Below are 17,147 nucleotides of genomic sequence, written 5' to 3' on the forward strand. Positions count from 1 at the left end.
TTTGTTTCTAATTTCTTTTAAAAGTATTGCTTATGAGGAAAAATACAATGTAAATGTTTTGGTTAGATGGAAACGTCAGACACGCAGTTGTCAATATATGCATTACAGTCATGCATACGCTATGTTGACTTAATAAGTACGGTAATTCAATATTTTGTCAAGGATGTGTTATTTTTTACCCATCCTCTTCACAATATAAGACACCCTCTCATCCCTCCCTGTCTGTTATATCCTTCATGGTCCCACCAACAGGTAAAGTATGGACATCAAATCAGTCTTTTGGATTAGAAAAAATGGTGGATAGAGTCAGTTGAAGACCAAATTATTACAGAGCTGAAAGTGAATTGAAATAAACTATTTCCTATCTTTGTAGATACATGTATTAATGCAAACTCATTTATATTTATAAAATATTTATATAATTTAAAGTAAATGCATTTACAATGAATTATATATGTTTTCTCTCCTTTCATTAGCTTTTCTATAATATAATCTAAAACAAAACTAATTTAGTTTTTACATCCATTTTCCATTTTTTTCCACATCTGTGCATTTTGGTTTCCAGCCATGGGGACAACTTTCGAGCTTTGTGTGGCTGTCAGCCTATTCATAGGTAAGAATCACAGTTTACCTTTCAATATTCCATGTCATGTAATCACTACCAGAACTGTTGATCATTTATATTATCTAACATTATGGGAAACATAAATACAGAACTGTAGCTTGGCAAATTAAATCTTTGTAGCCTCCTCTAATTAGATAGTACATTTATGTTGTTTGCTCTGCAGGGAACACTATATTATAGATATGTAATACTGGTTATAAAGCTATCCAAGGGGAAGCGACAGCATGTGTACTGTTATGTACACAAACATTTGTATATGGTCATGTCATTCAAGCAAAAACTAATTATTTTGTGCCATACTAAATTGACACTTGACAGTCAGTGAATTCAACAAGAGCAGTCGGAGCGAGACAATTGTACTGTATTTAAGCTATAGTATACGTTTCATTATTAAACTGATATTACATTAGTCAAATGGTTGCAAAAAGAATGCAGGTGCTCATCTGTAAAATTGTCTTTCTTCCTTTATGTTTAGTGGTCAGCGGATCATGCCCAGTGGGGCGAGAGTTCATTACTGCCTTTATGCCTAACTATTTGCTGAGCTACCATGATGATCAGAGTCTTCAACTGGCCATAACCACACAGGATTATCCAGCCGTTGTTCAAATTCAGGTCAATGCAATCGGCTTCTCCACCTCAGTGAAAATAGAGAAACAGAACACCAAATGGATCGCCATACCTGGTAACGCTGAAATTGGGGGTCCAGGAGCTTCCACCAAAACAGTGCAGGTCACCTCCAACTCTGACATCTCAGTGGTGGCCTTCAACTACAAGTTCTCGACCGGAGACAGCAGTGTGGTCTTTCCAACTGACCAGCTTGGTACTGACTATGTGGTCTTCACCCCCGATGAGGGTCCAAGCAACATGCACAAGCTTATGTCTATCGTCAATGGCAAAGAGCCCAACAAGATCACGATCATCCCTGTCTCCAACATAAATCTCAGTGGCGTGGATTCCTGGAAGCAAAGACAGGCGGTGATTGTTACCATGGACCCTTACCAGGTCTACCTCTATCAAAGCTACACCACTTTCACTGGGACCAGGGTCAAAGCCAAGCTCCCTGTGGCGGTCCTGGGGGGACACAAATGCGTTGCAGATGGAGGCCGCTGCAATCACGTCTACGAACAACTGCTACCAGTACAGAGCCTCTCCACCAATTACCTGGTTCCTTCCATGCACATGACCCAATCAACAGACTTTGTAAACATTGTGGCCTCAGAGGACAACACTCTAGTGAAGATCATTGAGGGAAAGGTATCCACTGCTAAAGAGCTGAATGCGGGGCAGGCGTATGTGGTTTCTGTCCAACCCAAATATCCGCTGATCATCAAAAGTGACAAGAAGGTCATGGTGATGTACTTCAGCAACAACAAGCCCTATGATCCGTTCCTCACCAACATCCTCCCAACGTCTGATCTGGCCAACGAGTGGTCGGTGGACACGCAGAGCAAATTCGAGAGCACATTGGTCATTGTCTCCGAGGGGGAAGGGGTCAACACCGTTAAAGTCTGTGAGAAAAATAAATGTGTGAAATCTCTCCAATGGACATCATTCAACTCAGACCCTAAGTACATGTGGGTAAATATTCCATTGGGAGAGCAGCAACAGCATTTCTCCATCAAAGGTCACTCCCTCATGGCTGTTTACGTTTATGGTGGCATGCCAAGAGACGGCTACGCTACAACAGGAGTATGTTCCAAAGGTACGCTGTTTAATTGACACATCCACTTAACTGGCCTATCAACTGCCCCTCAACAACTCCCTCGTTAAATAGGACAACTATTAAACAACACCATACAACGCAACACATCACAATGTAACGCAACACAATAAAACAAAACGTACCAGAACACAACAAATACACTGCATTAAAACTAGAATTAGTTTTGAACGTTGCTTCTGTACTCCCTCAGGCACTGCCCCACCCACTCCACCACCAGACCCCTGTGAGAACGTCAAATGCAGAGAAAAGGAAGAATGTACAAAGGGGGTATGTGTCCACATCTCCAAAGCAACCTGCAGGGCTGTGGGCGACCCCCACTACCTCACCTTTGACGGGGAGCGGTTTGACTTCCAGGGCACCTGCTCTTACGTCATGGCCACGGTTGTTAAATCTGAACCTGGCCTCATCCCGTTCACTGTCCTGACCAAGAACAACCACAGAGGGAACAAGAGGGTGTCTTTCGTGAGGAAAGTCTCAGTCACGGTCTATGGGCTGACTGTTGTGATCAGCACACATAAAGGGAAGGTTGAGGTAAGTAACAAGAGACCAGAGGGAAATGATCAGGATTGGGGTCGATTCCATGGTAAATTTGGTCAATCCAGGAGGTGAACTGAGTGGTTTTTCCATATGCTTATTGATCTTTTCTTAGGTGAATGGTGAGAATGTCTACCTGCCTGTGACCCTAGCCGGGGGAAACCTAACGGTGGTGTATAGTGGCAGCTATGCTGTTCTGAAGACAAACTTTGGCCTGAAGGTTATGTACGACTGGAACATGAAGTTCTACATCACTGTCCCCAGCAGCTACTTCCGCACCCTGGGTGGGCTCTGTGGGAACTACAACGGGGATCCCAATGACGAGTTCACTAACCCCAAAGGTAACAAGGAACCCACAGTGGTGAAGTTTGCCCAGAGCTGGAGAACTGAAGATGGCGACTTGTTCTGTCATGATGACTGCCAAGGGGAATGTCCTAGCTGCACTCCGGCTCTCCAACAGAAATACAAGGGAGAAAAGTTATGTGGTCTCTTGGCCAAAAAAGATGGCCCATTCGCAAGCTGCCACAAGGTCCTGGACCCAGGCGTGTTCATGGACAACTGTGTGTATGACGTCTGCATCAATAAAGGCATCTACCAGTTCCTCTGTGAGAACATGAAAAGCTACAATGATGCCTGTTTGGCTGAGGGGGTAAGAATTAGCCCTGAGTGGAGGACAATCACTGGATGCCGTGAGTTTCTTTCTTTCCAGACATTTCATAAAGATTTTTAGATTGCACTTTTCACTATTATTTAAATATATTTTCTAATTTCACATTTGCAGCACTGGAATGTCCGTCAAACAGCTATTACGAGGCGTGTGGCACAGCTTGCCCTGCCTCTTGTTCAGATCTAGATGCCGAAGCAAAGTGCAAGGAACCCTGTGTGGAGACCTGTCAATGCAACAAGGGCTTTGTCCTCAGTGGAGACAAATGCATCTCCAAGGAGAGCTGTGGCTGCTCTTATGAAGGACGATACTACCCATCTGGAATGAAGTTCTGGGAAGATGACAAATGCACAAAGCAGTGTGAATGCAATCCAGGAACAGCCAAGGTTGAATGCAAAGCAACAGCATGCAAGAAATCAGAGGTGTGTGGCCTGCAAAGTGGTAAGAGAGATTGCAACCCAACATCTTATGCCACCTGCCAAGGTTCAGGCGACCCCCACTACCGCACGTTTGATGGCAAGAGGTTCGACTTCCAGGGAACGTGTACTTACGTTCTCTCCAAATTGGTCAGCAAAGACGACAGATCTCTGGCACATTTTGAGGTGCTTGTAAAGAATCAGAATAGGGGGAGGAACACGGCAGTGTCTTACACAAAGACAGTCACCATCACTGTCTTCAAAAACATCATCATCATGAGTAGGGACAACCCTGGCAAAGTATTGGTAAGCTACCTTAAAATGTTATCCATTCCAAATGAATGACATAATTGCGTTCTGGGTTTATTTTGTCAATGAGCTTTTAATGATCATACTACTTAATGTAAGAAGAAATATCAGGACATTATCATCCTTCATGTTTCATTCAAGTTTCTTTCTCTCTTCCCAGGTCAACAACCAGTATGTGAACTTACCATTTGATGTAGAAGATGGCCAACTGTCCATCTTCCGCAGTGGGTATTTTGGGGTGGTGAAGACCAAATTTGGCCTGACACTGAAGTTCAACTGGAACAGCCATGTCTCCCTAACCCTCCCCAGCTCCTACTCAGACCTCATCGGAGGGCTCTGCGGAAACTGGAATGGCCAACGGAAAGACAATCTCCTCAAACCAGACAAGAGCCCTGCTAACACCCCAACAGTATTCGGAGACAGCTGGAAAGTGGGGAACGACCCTGGCTGCTCCAGTGACTGCGATGGCAAGAAGTGCCCCACCTGTGACCACAGCCTGATGCTTGATTACCAAACAGGGAAGTACTGTGGCAGGATCACAGACAAAAACGGTCCGTTCAAGCACTGCCACGCCAAGGTGGACCCCAGAGAGTACTATGAGGACTGTGTGTTTGATATGTGTCTGTACCGTGGCCATGCCTCTGCCCTCTGTAACGCCCTCAGCACCTACACCACTGCCTGCCAGGATGCCCCTGCCAAGGTGGAACAGTGGAGGTCGGACAGCTTCTGTCGTAAGTAGTGCATTGACACACCTCATCAGATGTGTATTTCAAAACAACTACTGTAACAATTATGATCATTACAATAAGTCAGAAGTGGTTTGTCTAGCTAACAGCTTCTGGTTCCAACATTAAATTCTATCATGTTTGACCTAATGTGTTGTAGCATCTTCCTGTAAGGCCAACAGCCACTATGAGGTGTGTGCCTCAGGCTGCCCCCAGACCTGCAGAGGACTCGATGAGCCTGAGAGCTGTGAGAACTCCCTGTGCACTGAGGGATGTGTCTGTGACAAAGGGTTCATACTGAGCGACAGCGAGTGTGTGCTGCTGGCTGAATGTGGCTGCGTTCACCAAGGCCAGTACTACCAGATGGGCCAGGTGTTCTTCCCCAACGGCCAGTGCAAAGAGTGCTGTGTGTGTAACAAGGATGGAGACGTGGAGTGTAATGTAAAGTTTGCCTGCGGTCCCAATGAGAAGTGCCAGGTCCAAGACGGGGTGCAGGCCTGTGTATCCATGAGCACGGGCACCTGCCATGTGAGCGGGGCCAGGAGATTCCACTCGTTCGATGGCAGCTGCTTCAGCCTACATGGGGACTGTGTGTACAAAATGTCGGAGGTTGTGGAGAAAGACGGATCGATGGCTCCATTTGTTGTGTCAGTGCAGCAGTTGACCAAGATGGATGACGCAATGGTCACCAGGAGGGTTGACATACAGGCCTACAAATACAAGATATCCATGTCTCCCAGAGTTATATGGGAAATAATGGTAGTTTTCTGTCTTGATCTATTCATTTCAGTATTAAAAAGCAACACTTGATCAGAAAAACTGATGTTTTCAATCTTTCTATTTTCACAGGTGGATGACGTTGCAGCAAATCTCCCACTGTCACTCGGAGATGGAAAGGTCAGGGCCTACCAGAATGGCATTAACATCGTCGTGGTAACAGACTTTGGCTTGATGGTGACCTACGACACAGTTGCTGGCGCCATCGTACAGCTTCCATCCACTTACAAAGGTGTTACCGGTGGTCTCTGTGGCAACTATAATGACAAGAAGGAGGATGACTTCCTGCTGCCCAGTGGGCTGCAGGAGCCGTCTGTGGAGAAGTTTGCAGCGGGGTGGTTGGTGGTTCAGGAAGGGGTCAAATGTCAGACAGGATGTGACGGTGGCTTGAAGTGTCCTCCCACCAGTGGACCCCCACCGGCTTGTAGCATCATAAAGTCAACCAAGGGTCCATTTGCCCAATGCCATGCTGTTGTGCCACCACAAGAGCACTTTGAGGAGTGCATGAAGGAGGGAGAGGGTGGGGATGCCCTGTGCCGTCACTTACAGACATATGTGACTTTCTGTCAGGTATCCGGTGGCCTTGTCAGCAGCTGGAGATCTGACCAGTTTTGTCGTGAGTGAATTTTGATATTTAAAGTTAATTTACCTTATCCTGGTTTATCTTAGTGTGCAATATTTTTCTGACCTAATGCTCTGCTGAAAAACAATTGAAGCTGAAGCTGATTTAAGTTTTTTGATAACATGCATCTCCTATTTGCATCTGTCCTCTAGCTCTGACGTGTCCAGCTAACAGTCACTATGAGTTGTGTGCCGACACCTGTTCTTCTACCTGTGACTCTCTCAGTGAGTCTCCAAAATGCCCACTATGCCAGGAGGGCTGCCAGTGTGACGACGGCTTTGTGTTTGATAGTGGCAAGTGTGTCCTACTGGAGAACTGTGGTTGTGTGGTTGATGGACACTATTACAAGGTGATCACTGGTTTATTGTGTATCGACAAATAAATTGCCATATCATATATAAACAAATCTATGTTATCCTAAAGTGATTATTACAAATATAGGCCTATATCTGTTCTATGCTAAATGCAAATATAAAGTGGAAATAATATAATCAATCACTATCCTTGGTAAATATTTATTGTTTACAATCATCCTATGGTTACCACCATAGTATAAACACTCAATGATATCATTGACATGCTTTGCTGGTTTTCAGTCTGGCCAGTCTGTGATCCTGGGCAACTGTTCTGAGACCTGCAGCTGTGCCGCAGGAGTGTTCACCTGCAAGAACTCCCAGTGCAAAGAGGGCCAGACGTGTGGGATGAAGAATGGAGTTATGGACTGCTACAGCACAGGTAAAAAATGCATGAATAATAATAAAACCAAACAGATATGGCTTTGTGTTAGTACATTTGGATGTAGAATTATGTACTTTGTTGATGTTCGATTTTGATATTACTATGAGAAAGATATGTTAACATCTCTAATGCACATTTTGTCAGACCCCTGTCAGGACACTGAGTGCCGTGAGAAAGAAAACTGTGTGGTGGTGAACAATAAGGCGGTATGTGTGGCCCAGTCCAAGGCCACCTGCAGAGCTGTGGGCGACCCCCACTACCTCACCTTTGACGGGGAGCGATTTGACTTCCAGGGCACCTGCTCTTACGTCATGGCCACGGTTGTTAAATCTGAACCTGGCCTCATCCCGTTCACTGTCCTGACCAAGAACAACCACAGAGGGAACAAGAGGGTGTCTTTCGTGAGGAAAGTCTCAGTCACGGTCTATGGGCTGACTGTTGTGATCAGCACACATAAAGGGAAGGTTGAGGTAAGTAACAAGAGACCAGAGGGAAATGATCAGGATTGGGGTCGATTCCATGGTAAATTTGGTCAATCCAGGAGGTGAACTGAGTGGTTTTTCCATATGCTTATTGATCTTTTCTTAGGTGAATGGTGAGAATGTCTACCTGCCTGTGACCCTAGCCGGGGGAAACCTAACGGTGGTGTATAGTGGCAGCTATGCTGTTCTGAAGACAAACTTTGGCCTGAAGGTTATGTACGACTGGAACATGAAGTTCTACATCACTGTCCCCAGCAGCTACATCCGCACCCTGGGTGGGCTCTGTGGGAACTACAACGGGGATCCCAATGACGAGTTCACTAACCCCAAAGGTAACAAGGAACCCACAGTGGTGAAGTTTGCCCAGAGCTGGAGAACTGAAGATGGCGACTTGTTCTGTCATGATGACTGCCAAGGGGAATGTCCTAGCTGCACTCCGGCTCTCCAACAGAAATACAAGGGAGAAAAGTTATGTGGTCTCTTGGCCAAAAAGGATGGCCCATTCGCAAGCTGCCACAAGGTCCTGGACCCAGGCGTGTTCATGGACAACTGTGTGTATGACGTCTGCATCAATAAAGGCATCTACCAGTTCCTCTGTGAGAACATGAAAAGCTACAATGATGCCTGTTTGGCTGAGGGGGTAAAAATTAGCCCTGAGTGGAGGACAATCACTGGATGCCGTGAGTTTCTTTCTTTCCAGACATTTCATAAAGATTTTTAGATTGCACTTTTCACTATTATTTAAATATATTTTCTAATTTCACATTTGCAGCACTGGAATGTCCGTCAAACAGCTATTACGAGGCGTGTGGCACAGCTTGCCCTGCCTCTTGTTCAGATCTAGATGCTGAAGCAAAGTGCAAGGAACCCTGCGTGGAGACCTGTCAATGCAACAAGGGCTTTGTCCTCAGTGGAGACAAATGCATCTCCAAGGAGAGATGTGGCTGCTCTTATGAAGGACGATACTACCCATCTGGAATGAAGTTCTGGGAAGATGACAAATGCACAAAGCAGTGTGAATGCAATCCAGGAACAGCCAAGGTTGAATGCAAAGCAACAGCATGCAAGAAATCAGAGGTGTGTGGCCTGCAAAGTGGTAAGAGAGATTGCAACCCAACATCTTATGCCACCTGCCAAGGTTCAGGCGACCCCCACTACCGCACGTTTGATGGCAAGAGGTTCGACTTCCAGGGAACGTGTACTTACGTTCTCTCCAAATTGGTCAGCAAAGACGACAGATCTCTGGCACATTTTGAGGTGCTTGTAAAGAATCAGAATAGGGGGAGGAACACGGCAGTGTCTTACACAAAGACAGTCACCATCACTGTCTTCAAAAACATCATCATCATGAGTAGGGACAACCCTGGCAAAGTATTGGTAAGCTACCTTAAAATGTTATCCATTCCAAATGAATGACATAATTGTGTTCTGGGTTTATTTTGTCAATGAGCTTTTAATGATCATACTACTTAATGTAAGAAGAAATATCAGGACATTATCATCCTTCATGTTTCATTCAAGTTTCTTTCTCTCTTCCCAGGTCAACAACCAGTATGTGAACTTGCCATTTGATGTAGAAGATGGCCAACTGTCCATCTTCCGCAGTGGGTATTTTGGGGTGGTGAAGACCAAATTTGGCCTGACACTGAAGTTCAACTGGAACAGCCATGTCTCCCTAACCCTCCCCAGCTCCTACTCAGACCTCATCGGAGGGCTCTGCGGAAACTGGAATGGCCAACGGAAAGACAATCTCCTCAAACCAGACAAGAGCCCTGCTAACACCCCAACAGTATTCGGAGACAGCTGGAAAGTGGGGAACGACCCTGGCTGCTCCAGCGACTGCGATGGCAAGAAGTGCCCCACCTGTGACCACAGCCTGATGCTTGATTACCAAACAGGGAAGTACTGTGGCAGGATCACAGACAAAAACGGTCCGTTCAAGCACTGCCACGCCAAGGTGGACCCCAGAGAGTACTATGAGGACTGTGTGTTTGATATGTGTCTGTACCGTGGCCATGCCTCTGCCCTCTGTAACGCCCTCAGCACCTACACCACTGCCTGCCAGGATGCCCCTGCCAAGGTGGAACAGTGGAGGTCGGACAGCTTCTGTCGTAGGTAGTGCACTGACACACCTCATCAGATGTGTATTTCAAAACAACTACTGTAACAATTATGATCATTACAATAAGTCAGAAGTGGTTTGTCTAGCTAACAGCTTCTGGTTCCAACATTAAATTCTATCATGTTTGTTCTAATGTGTTGTAGCATCTTCCTGTAAGGCCAACAGCCACTATGAGGTGTGTGCCTCAGGCTGCCCCCAGACCTGCAGAGGACTCGATGAGCCTGAGAGCTGTGAGAACTCCCTGTGCACTGAGGGATGTGTCTGTGACAAAGGGTTCATACTGAGCGACAGCGAGTGTGTGCTGCTGGCTGAATGTGGCTGCGTTCACCAAGGCCAGTACTACCAGATGGGCCAGGTGTTCTTCCCCAACGGCCAGTGCAAAGAGCGCTGTGTGTGTAACAAGGATGGAGACGTGGAGTGTAATGTAAAGTTTGCCTGCGGTCCCAATGAGAAGTGCCAGGTCCAAGACGGGGTGCAGGCCTGTGTATCCATGAGCACGGGCACCTGCCATGTGAGCGGGGCCAGAAGATTCCACTCGTTCGATGGCAGCTGCTTCAGCCTACATGGGGACTGTGTGTACAAAATGTCGGAGGTTGTGGAGAAAGACGGATCGATGGCTCCATTTGTTGTGTCAGTGCAGCAGTTGACCAAGATGGATGATGCAATGGTCACCAGGAGGGTTGACATACAGGCCTACAAATACAAGATATCCATGTCTCCCAGAGTTATATGGGAAATAATGGTAGTTTTCTGTCTTGATCTATTCATTTCAGTATTAAAAAGCAACACTTGATCAGAAAAACTGATGTTTTCAATCTTTCTATTTTCACAGGTGGATGACGTTGCAGCAAATCTCCCACTGTCACTCGGAGATGGAAAGGTCAGGGCCTACCAGAATGGCATTAACATCGTCGTGGTAACAGACTTTGGCTTGATGGTGACCTACGACACAGTTGCTGGCGCCATCGTACAGCTTCCATCCACTTACAAAGGTGTTACCGGTGGTCTCTGTGGCAACTATAATGACAAGAAGGAGGATGACTTCCTGCTGCCCAGTGGGCTGCAGGAGCCATCTGTGGAGAAGTTTGCAGCGGGGTGGTTGGTGGTTCAGGAAGGGGTCAAATGTCAGACAGGATGTGACGGTGGCTTGAAGTGTCCTCCCACCAGTGGACCCCCACCGGCTTGTAGCATCATAAAGTCAACCAAGGGTCCATTTGCCCAATGCCATGCTGTTGTGCCACCACAAGAGCACTTTGAGGAGTGCATGAAGGAGGGAGAGGGTGGGGATGCCCTGTGCCGTCACTTACAGACATATGTGACTTTCTGTCAGGTATCCGGTGGCCTTGTCAGCAGCTGGAGATCTGACCAGTTTTGTCGTGAGTGAATTTTGATATTTAAAGTTAATTTACCTTATCCTGGTTTATCTTAGTGTGCAATATTTTTCTGACCTAATGCTCTGCTGAAAAACAATTGAAGCTGAAGCTGATTTAAGTTTTTTGATAACATGCATCTCCTATTTGCATCTGTCCTCTAGCTCTGACGTGTCCAGCTAACAGTCACTATGAGTTGTGTGCCGACACCTGTTCTTCTACCTGTGACTCTCTCAGTGAGTCTCCAAAATGCCCACTATGCCAGGAGGGCTGCCAGTGTGACGACGGCTTTGTGTTTGATAGTGGCAAGTGTGTCCTACTGGAGAACTGTGGTTGTGTGGTTGATGGACACTATTACAAGGTGATCACTGGTTTATTGTGTATCGACAAATAAATTGCCATATCATATATAAACAAATCTATGTTATCCTAAAGTGATTATTACAAATATAGGCCTATATCTGTTCTACATTAAATGCAAATAATTTTGTCAGTCCCTATCCTTGGTAAATATTCATTGTTTACAATCATCCTATGGTTTCCACCATAGTGGAAACTCAATGATATCATTTACATGTGTTAGGTTCTAATTCTCAGAGTAAATAAATTCTACGGACACTATGAAAGCTTAACCAAGTTTATTATTCCCAGAGGATCAATACAGCTGCATTAGACAAAACATGTTTCCACCAACACAAGTATATATACTCCAATTTAGATGCACTCCTCCTTCTCTCCAATCCTTACATCTATTATGGTTCGAAGTGATAGGGTAATAAACCGTTCCTTCTCCCTTAAAGTGACCTGACCTCAACCCCTCATTTGCCTAATCCACAGATGTCCATCCTTATCCCCTATAGCAATCCTGTCACTTCCTCCCGTCCACCCAGCACATTCCAAAGCCATCTGGCTCCTACAGATAACCATTACCTTCTGATGTAAAAAAAACTGTCTCTAGGATAGCAATGTTCCAGGTTTAATCTAGAATCCAACAGATGTCTTGCTGGTTTTCAGTCTGGCCAGTCTGTGATGCTGCGCAACTGTTCTGAGACCTGCAGCTGTGCCGCAGGAGTGTTCACCTGCAAGAACTCCCAGTGCAAAGAGGGCCAGACATGTGGGATGAAGAATGGAGTTAGGGACTGCTACAGCACAGGTAAAAAATGCATGAATAATAATAAAACCAAACAGATATGGCTTTATGTTAGTACATTTGGATGTAGAATTATGTACTTTGTTGATGTTCTACTTTGATATTACTATGAGCAAGATATGTTAACATCTCTAATACACATTTTGTCAGACCCCTGTCAGGACACTGAGTGCCGTGAGAAAGAAAACTGTGTGGTGATGAACAATAAGGCGGTATGTGTGGCCCAGTCCAAGGCCTACTGCTGGTTGTTCGGTGACCCTCACTACAGCACGTTCGATGGCCAGCCCTTCTCCTTCATGGGTACTTGCTCCTACATTCTGGTGAATACGACAGGCAAAGATCCCTCCCTGCCTCAGTTCAGCATCCAGACCAAGAATGAACTGCGAGTCAACTCCAAAGGCTCCTTCCTCAAATCAGCCAACATAGACCTGAGTGGTCACAGGATCACCATTCTCACTGGCCAAAGAGGGACAGTGGAGGTGGGTGTCTTCCAGTTATACTTGATACAGATTTTCCATGTTGAAATTGAATTTAAGAATCCTTTATGCTCTCCATCCGCTTTAAGTCCTCTCTCTTGTCTCAGATTGATGGCATTAGGTCTGACCTCCCTGTGAGTTTGGAATCTGGCAACATCAGAATCACAGAGTCTGGTATCCAAGGGATCATCCAGACAGATGTTGGCCTGAAGATCACTTTTGACTGGACCGCCTTCTTCATGGTGACCATCAGCAGCAGTTACTACGACAACCTCGGTGGCATCTGTGGCAACTACAATGGTAACAAAACAGATGACTTCACCACTCCCACAGGTGTGCTTTCAGCAAATACCACGGCGTGGGTGGCATCCTGGAGCATTGCTGACGGTGATCCATTCTGCTGGCATGTCTGTAACGGCAACTGCCCCACGTGCTCAGATACAGACCGGGCACTTTACACTGGACCAAAGTACTGTGGTTTGATGACAGACGGAGGGGGCCCATTTGACCAGTGTCATAAGAAAGTGCCGGTGAAGGAGTTTGCCTCAGACTGCCTCTATGATGTGTGTCTGAATGAGGGTCGACAGGAGGTGTTGTGTGAGGCCTTGGCTAACTACGTGGCCCAATGTCAGCAGGCTGGGGTTGTAGTCTCACCGCTGTGGAGAAAGGCCTCCAACTGCCGTAAGTACTCAGCTAAAACAAAACATCACATTTATGAACTTAGACATTCTTAAATGTGTATAATGTGTATAATGAATTTGCGGAGTGTATTAGGAGTACATTTGTGATGTTTGTTTTTTCTCAACTCGAACAGCCCTGGCTTGCCCATACCACAGCCACTATGAGCTATGTGGCACTGCCTGCCCTGCTACCTGTGCCATTCCCAATGTCCCAGAGATCTGTTCTAAAGTCTGTGTGGAGGGCTGCCAGTGCGACAAGGGTTACGTGCTCAGTGGTGAACACTGTGTCGTCAAGGAGACAGGGTGTGGCTGTACACACAATGACCACTACTACCTGCCTGAAGAAACCTTTTGGGAGGGCAACACATGTCAGAGTAAGTGTTTGTGCAACGGAGCCACACAGAAGGTGGTGTGTATGCCTAGGAAGTGCAAGGCTAGTGAGCACTGTGCAGTGGTCAACGGGGTTCAGGACTGCTACCCCCTCAGCTTCAAGACCTGCTCAGCACAGGGGGACCCCCACTTCCGCACCTTTGATGGGAAGCGCTTCGACTTCCAGGGAAACTGTATCTACAAGCTGGCGGGGGTCTGCTCCAAAGATCCCGATCTGGAGAGCTTTGAGGTGACTCTGGAGAACAACAACAGGGGCAGCACCAGAGTCTCCTACGCTAAGGTGGTGACTGTCATTGTGTTGGGAAGTAGTTACACCGTCACAGGTGATTATCACGGCAAAGTTCTGGTGAGTAATAAAGGTCCTATCTATTTTGTATAATATACTGTTTTGAAGGGGAAAAAAACACTCTTACAGAATAGTATCCATTCCACTCTCTATTTTTACTGGACTGTATTTTAGGTGAACGATGTCCTGACGTCTCTGCCATACTACTCCAACAACACTGAGGTTCAGATCTACAGAAACAGCCGTTTTGCTGTTCTGGAGACTAATTTCGGTCTCAAGGTCTCCTTCGACTGGTCCAGCGAGGTGAGGGTGAAGGTCCCGAGCACCTACCACAACGCCATCTGTGGTCTCTGTGGCAACCTCAATGACAACCCTGATGACGACCTGCTTCTGCCCAATGGGAAAAAGCCCATGAGTCCCAAGGAGTTTGGAAACAGTTACTGGGTAGCTGACATACCGGGCTGCTCCCATGAGTGCAAAGATTGTGCCGTTGTAGACATCCCCCTTATAAAGCCCAAATATGTCAGCGCCTGTGATGTCATTGTGGATAAGAGTGGTCCCCTCAGAGACTGCAATGGTAGAGTGGACTCTGATGAGTACAAAGGAGACTGCATCTATGACATGATCCTCAACAACGGCCTACTGACGGCAGCCTGTGACATCATCACCAACTATGTGGAAGAGTGTCAGGAGAAGGGAGGGAAAATTGAGGCCTGGAGGAGTAAAGACTTCTGCCGTAAGTCCTCTGATTTTGTATCACTACTCTTCAGGTTTATGATGAGTCGCAATTCATAAATTCTTTAAAACAGGAATCTGACAGTAAAATAAGACCGCAAATTTGAAACGCTACATTTTAAATGAAATCCTGAAACTGTAAAATTGTAACTGATTCCACAGACCTTTCTTTCTCCCTGTGTGTTTTCAGACCTCCCCTGTCCAGAGAACAGTGTCTACAGCCTCTCGGCCTCCGGGTGCCCGGCCACATGCTATTCCATGACCTCAGCCCCAGGATGCACCACTCCTCCAGGGGAGGGCTGTCAATGCAAACCTGGTTTCCTGCAGAGCGATGACAAGTGTGTCCACGTGAAGAACTGTGGCTGTCAACACAAGGGTCGCTACTTTGTGAACGGCGAGGTCTTCTATAAGGAGAACTGCCACCACCGCTGCAGCTGTAACTCCGGCGAGATGGCCTGTGAGGTGGCGCCCTGCGGTCCGAAGACCACGTGTGCGGTGGTGAAGGGGGTCAGGGGCTGTCACATTATCAGTAGCAAAGATTCAAACAACCAGTCATGGATTGAAAAACTCCTTAACACATATGGAAAACCTGTACATATCAAGTTTGGAGGCTAGAACATTTTCATTTTCAAATAAGATCTCATGCATCTAAAATATCCTTTAAAAACGTCCATTTCATGTCCAGGTCGTAGGCTAGAGCATTTCAACATAAAATCGTAAAATTACCTTAAAATGACCTTCTGTATGTGATAACATATTCCCAACCATATAATGTTGTGAGGGATTATGAGTATTCATGCATGGAATTGTTACTGAACTCTGTATTCGTTATAATCCAAATATAATCCCATAATTGTGATCAGATTATCTCTGTATGCGTGTATCTCTGTCTATCCTTTACAACTTTGAAAAGCCTAACAATAAACATACAGCAGCAAAATGAGTCTGTGTCATCTAGCATTTAGTAGTAATGGTGGAATTACTACAGTTTTGGTTTAATCAGATAATTTAAAACCTCTCAAGTAATTCATTCAAACAAAACTGTTGAGTATATTCATCTTGTATATGCCATGCCATATTATATACTGCCTCTGCCCACTGGGCACAGATGTCAGTTCAACGTCTAGTTTTGAATTATTACTTGTGAGGTATTGAGTTGTCAACTGATGTAAATTCAACGTGAAATCAACAACACGTGTCACCATGTCATTGGATTTAGGTTAAAAGTTTGGTGAAAAAAAGACAATGACCTTACATTGATTACTTTTTTGCAAATCCAATCAGTTTTTCACATTGATTCAATGTCATAATATAGTTTTTTTGGGTTGAAATGACATGGAAACAACATTGATTCAACCAGTTTTTGCCCAGTGGGTGTCATTTTAAAATAACACAAATCAGTTTGGTGGTTTGGCTGTGGTATTGTTGTGGCTATTGGAATTTCTTTCTCTCCAAACAGCAGAAGTTTGACAGTAATTTCAGCGAAATAGATCAGTACTTCTCCACAACCCCCCAGTCTTCAATAAGAAGAATTTGCCCAGCCACTGCTAGTCAGATAACACACAGCAGAGCATTACGTTCTTGGATCAAAGATTGTACTGATATATTTTCTGGAATACAACCCTCTTTCCTACAGGGCTAAAGCCGCTATGCACTGTCAATATATTCTACAGTTATCTCTGTTAACTCTACTCTCCCTGCCAGGTACGTTTTATCTTGGTTTCAGTTAATTTTATACGTTTTTTTCTCATCACAAGGAGAATGATGTTTTCAATCGCTGTTTTCAGGCACACTGGCCATGACCTGGTCTGTTTGGTACCGTGACAGGGACAGGACTACCGTTATCTGTGCATCAAAAGGCTCATCAGTGGTATTGGACTGTACCTACAGGTACCCAGCTACCCAGATAGTTAGAAGAAAGATATGGTTCACTCCGAGAGGCGATACAAAACTAGACGGCTCACAGCAAGGAGATGGAGTGTATAACACATCTGGACTGATTAAGGCAAGATACAGAGTTTTATGACCAAGACAATAACTCCACACTGAAACTCTGAAGATGACAGTGGCAGATTTTTCTCCAGATTTGAGTCAAGTACAAGTAATCACGCCCCTCAGGGATTTACAGGATCATTGGGTGTGGACCTGCAAATATCAGGTAAATCTAGATTTTATGTACATGTCATCATACCAAACAATGTATTACCTAATGTAGGGTGGCCAGTTATTAACCCTTCAACATGTCCTATATTTGTTATACATGTTTCTTCTTCATGTCAGTCGTATCCCTAAAGTTAAATGAAAATGGCCCTGATAAAGAGAG

General features: G+C 45.5%; 1 protein-coding gene and 1 long non-coding RNA gene across 2 annotated transcripts; both read left to right on the plus strand.

The window, feature by feature from the left end:
- Positions 1–234: 234 nt before the first annotated feature.
- Positions 235–15,765, plus strand: LOC115182440 (IgGFc-binding protein-like). Its single transcript, XM_029744036.1, has 24 exons — positions 235–252; positions 566–613; positions 1,101–2,327; positions 2,539–2,879; positions 2,998–3,571; positions 3,664–4,268; positions 4,432–5,002; positions 5,157–5,755; positions 5,846–6,389; positions 6,548–6,744; positions 6,992–7,130; positions 7,278–7,603; positions 7,722–8,295; positions 8,388–8,992; positions 9,156–9,726; positions 9,881–10,479; positions 10,570–11,113; positions 11,272–11,468; positions 12,122–12,260; positions 12,408–12,736; positions 12,841–13,414; positions 13,548–14,149; positions 14,264–14,825; positions 15,015–15,765. The coding sequence occupies exons 1-24, from the start codon at positions 237–239 to the stop codon at positions 15,437–15,439; spliced, it is 10,908 nt and encodes a 3,635-aa protein (XP_029599896.1). The 5' UTR covers positions 235–236; the 3' UTR covers positions 15,440–15,765.
- Positions 15,766–16,384: 619 nt separating this feature from the next.
- Positions 16,385–16,830, plus strand: LOC115182491 (uncharacterized). Its single transcript, XR_003873762.1, has 2 exons — positions 16,385–16,528; positions 16,612–16,830. It is a non-coding gene; the product is annotated as an uncharacterized LOC115182491 (long non-coding RNA).
- Positions 16,831–17,147: the final 317 nt, after the last annotated feature.

This window comes from Salmo trutta, chromosome 3 (genome assembly GCF_901001165.1).
Source record: "Salmo trutta chromosome 3, fSalTru1.1, whole genome shotgun sequence".
Lineage (NCBI taxonomy): Eukaryota > Metazoa > Chordata > Actinopteri > Salmoniformes > Salmonidae > Salmo > Salmo trutta.

Excerpts from the sequence above, each read along its gene's own strand:
- LOC115182440 (XM_029744036.1), top strand. Across the intron at positions 11,469-12,121 it reads TTGATGGACACTATTACAAG|TCTGGCCAGTCTGTGATGCT; the intron begins GTGATCACTGGT and ends GCTGGTTTTCAG. Across the intron at positions 12,261-12,407 it reads TAGGGACTGCTACAGCACAG|ACCCCTGTCAGGACACTGAG; the intron begins GTAAAAAATGCA and ends ACATTTTGTCAG.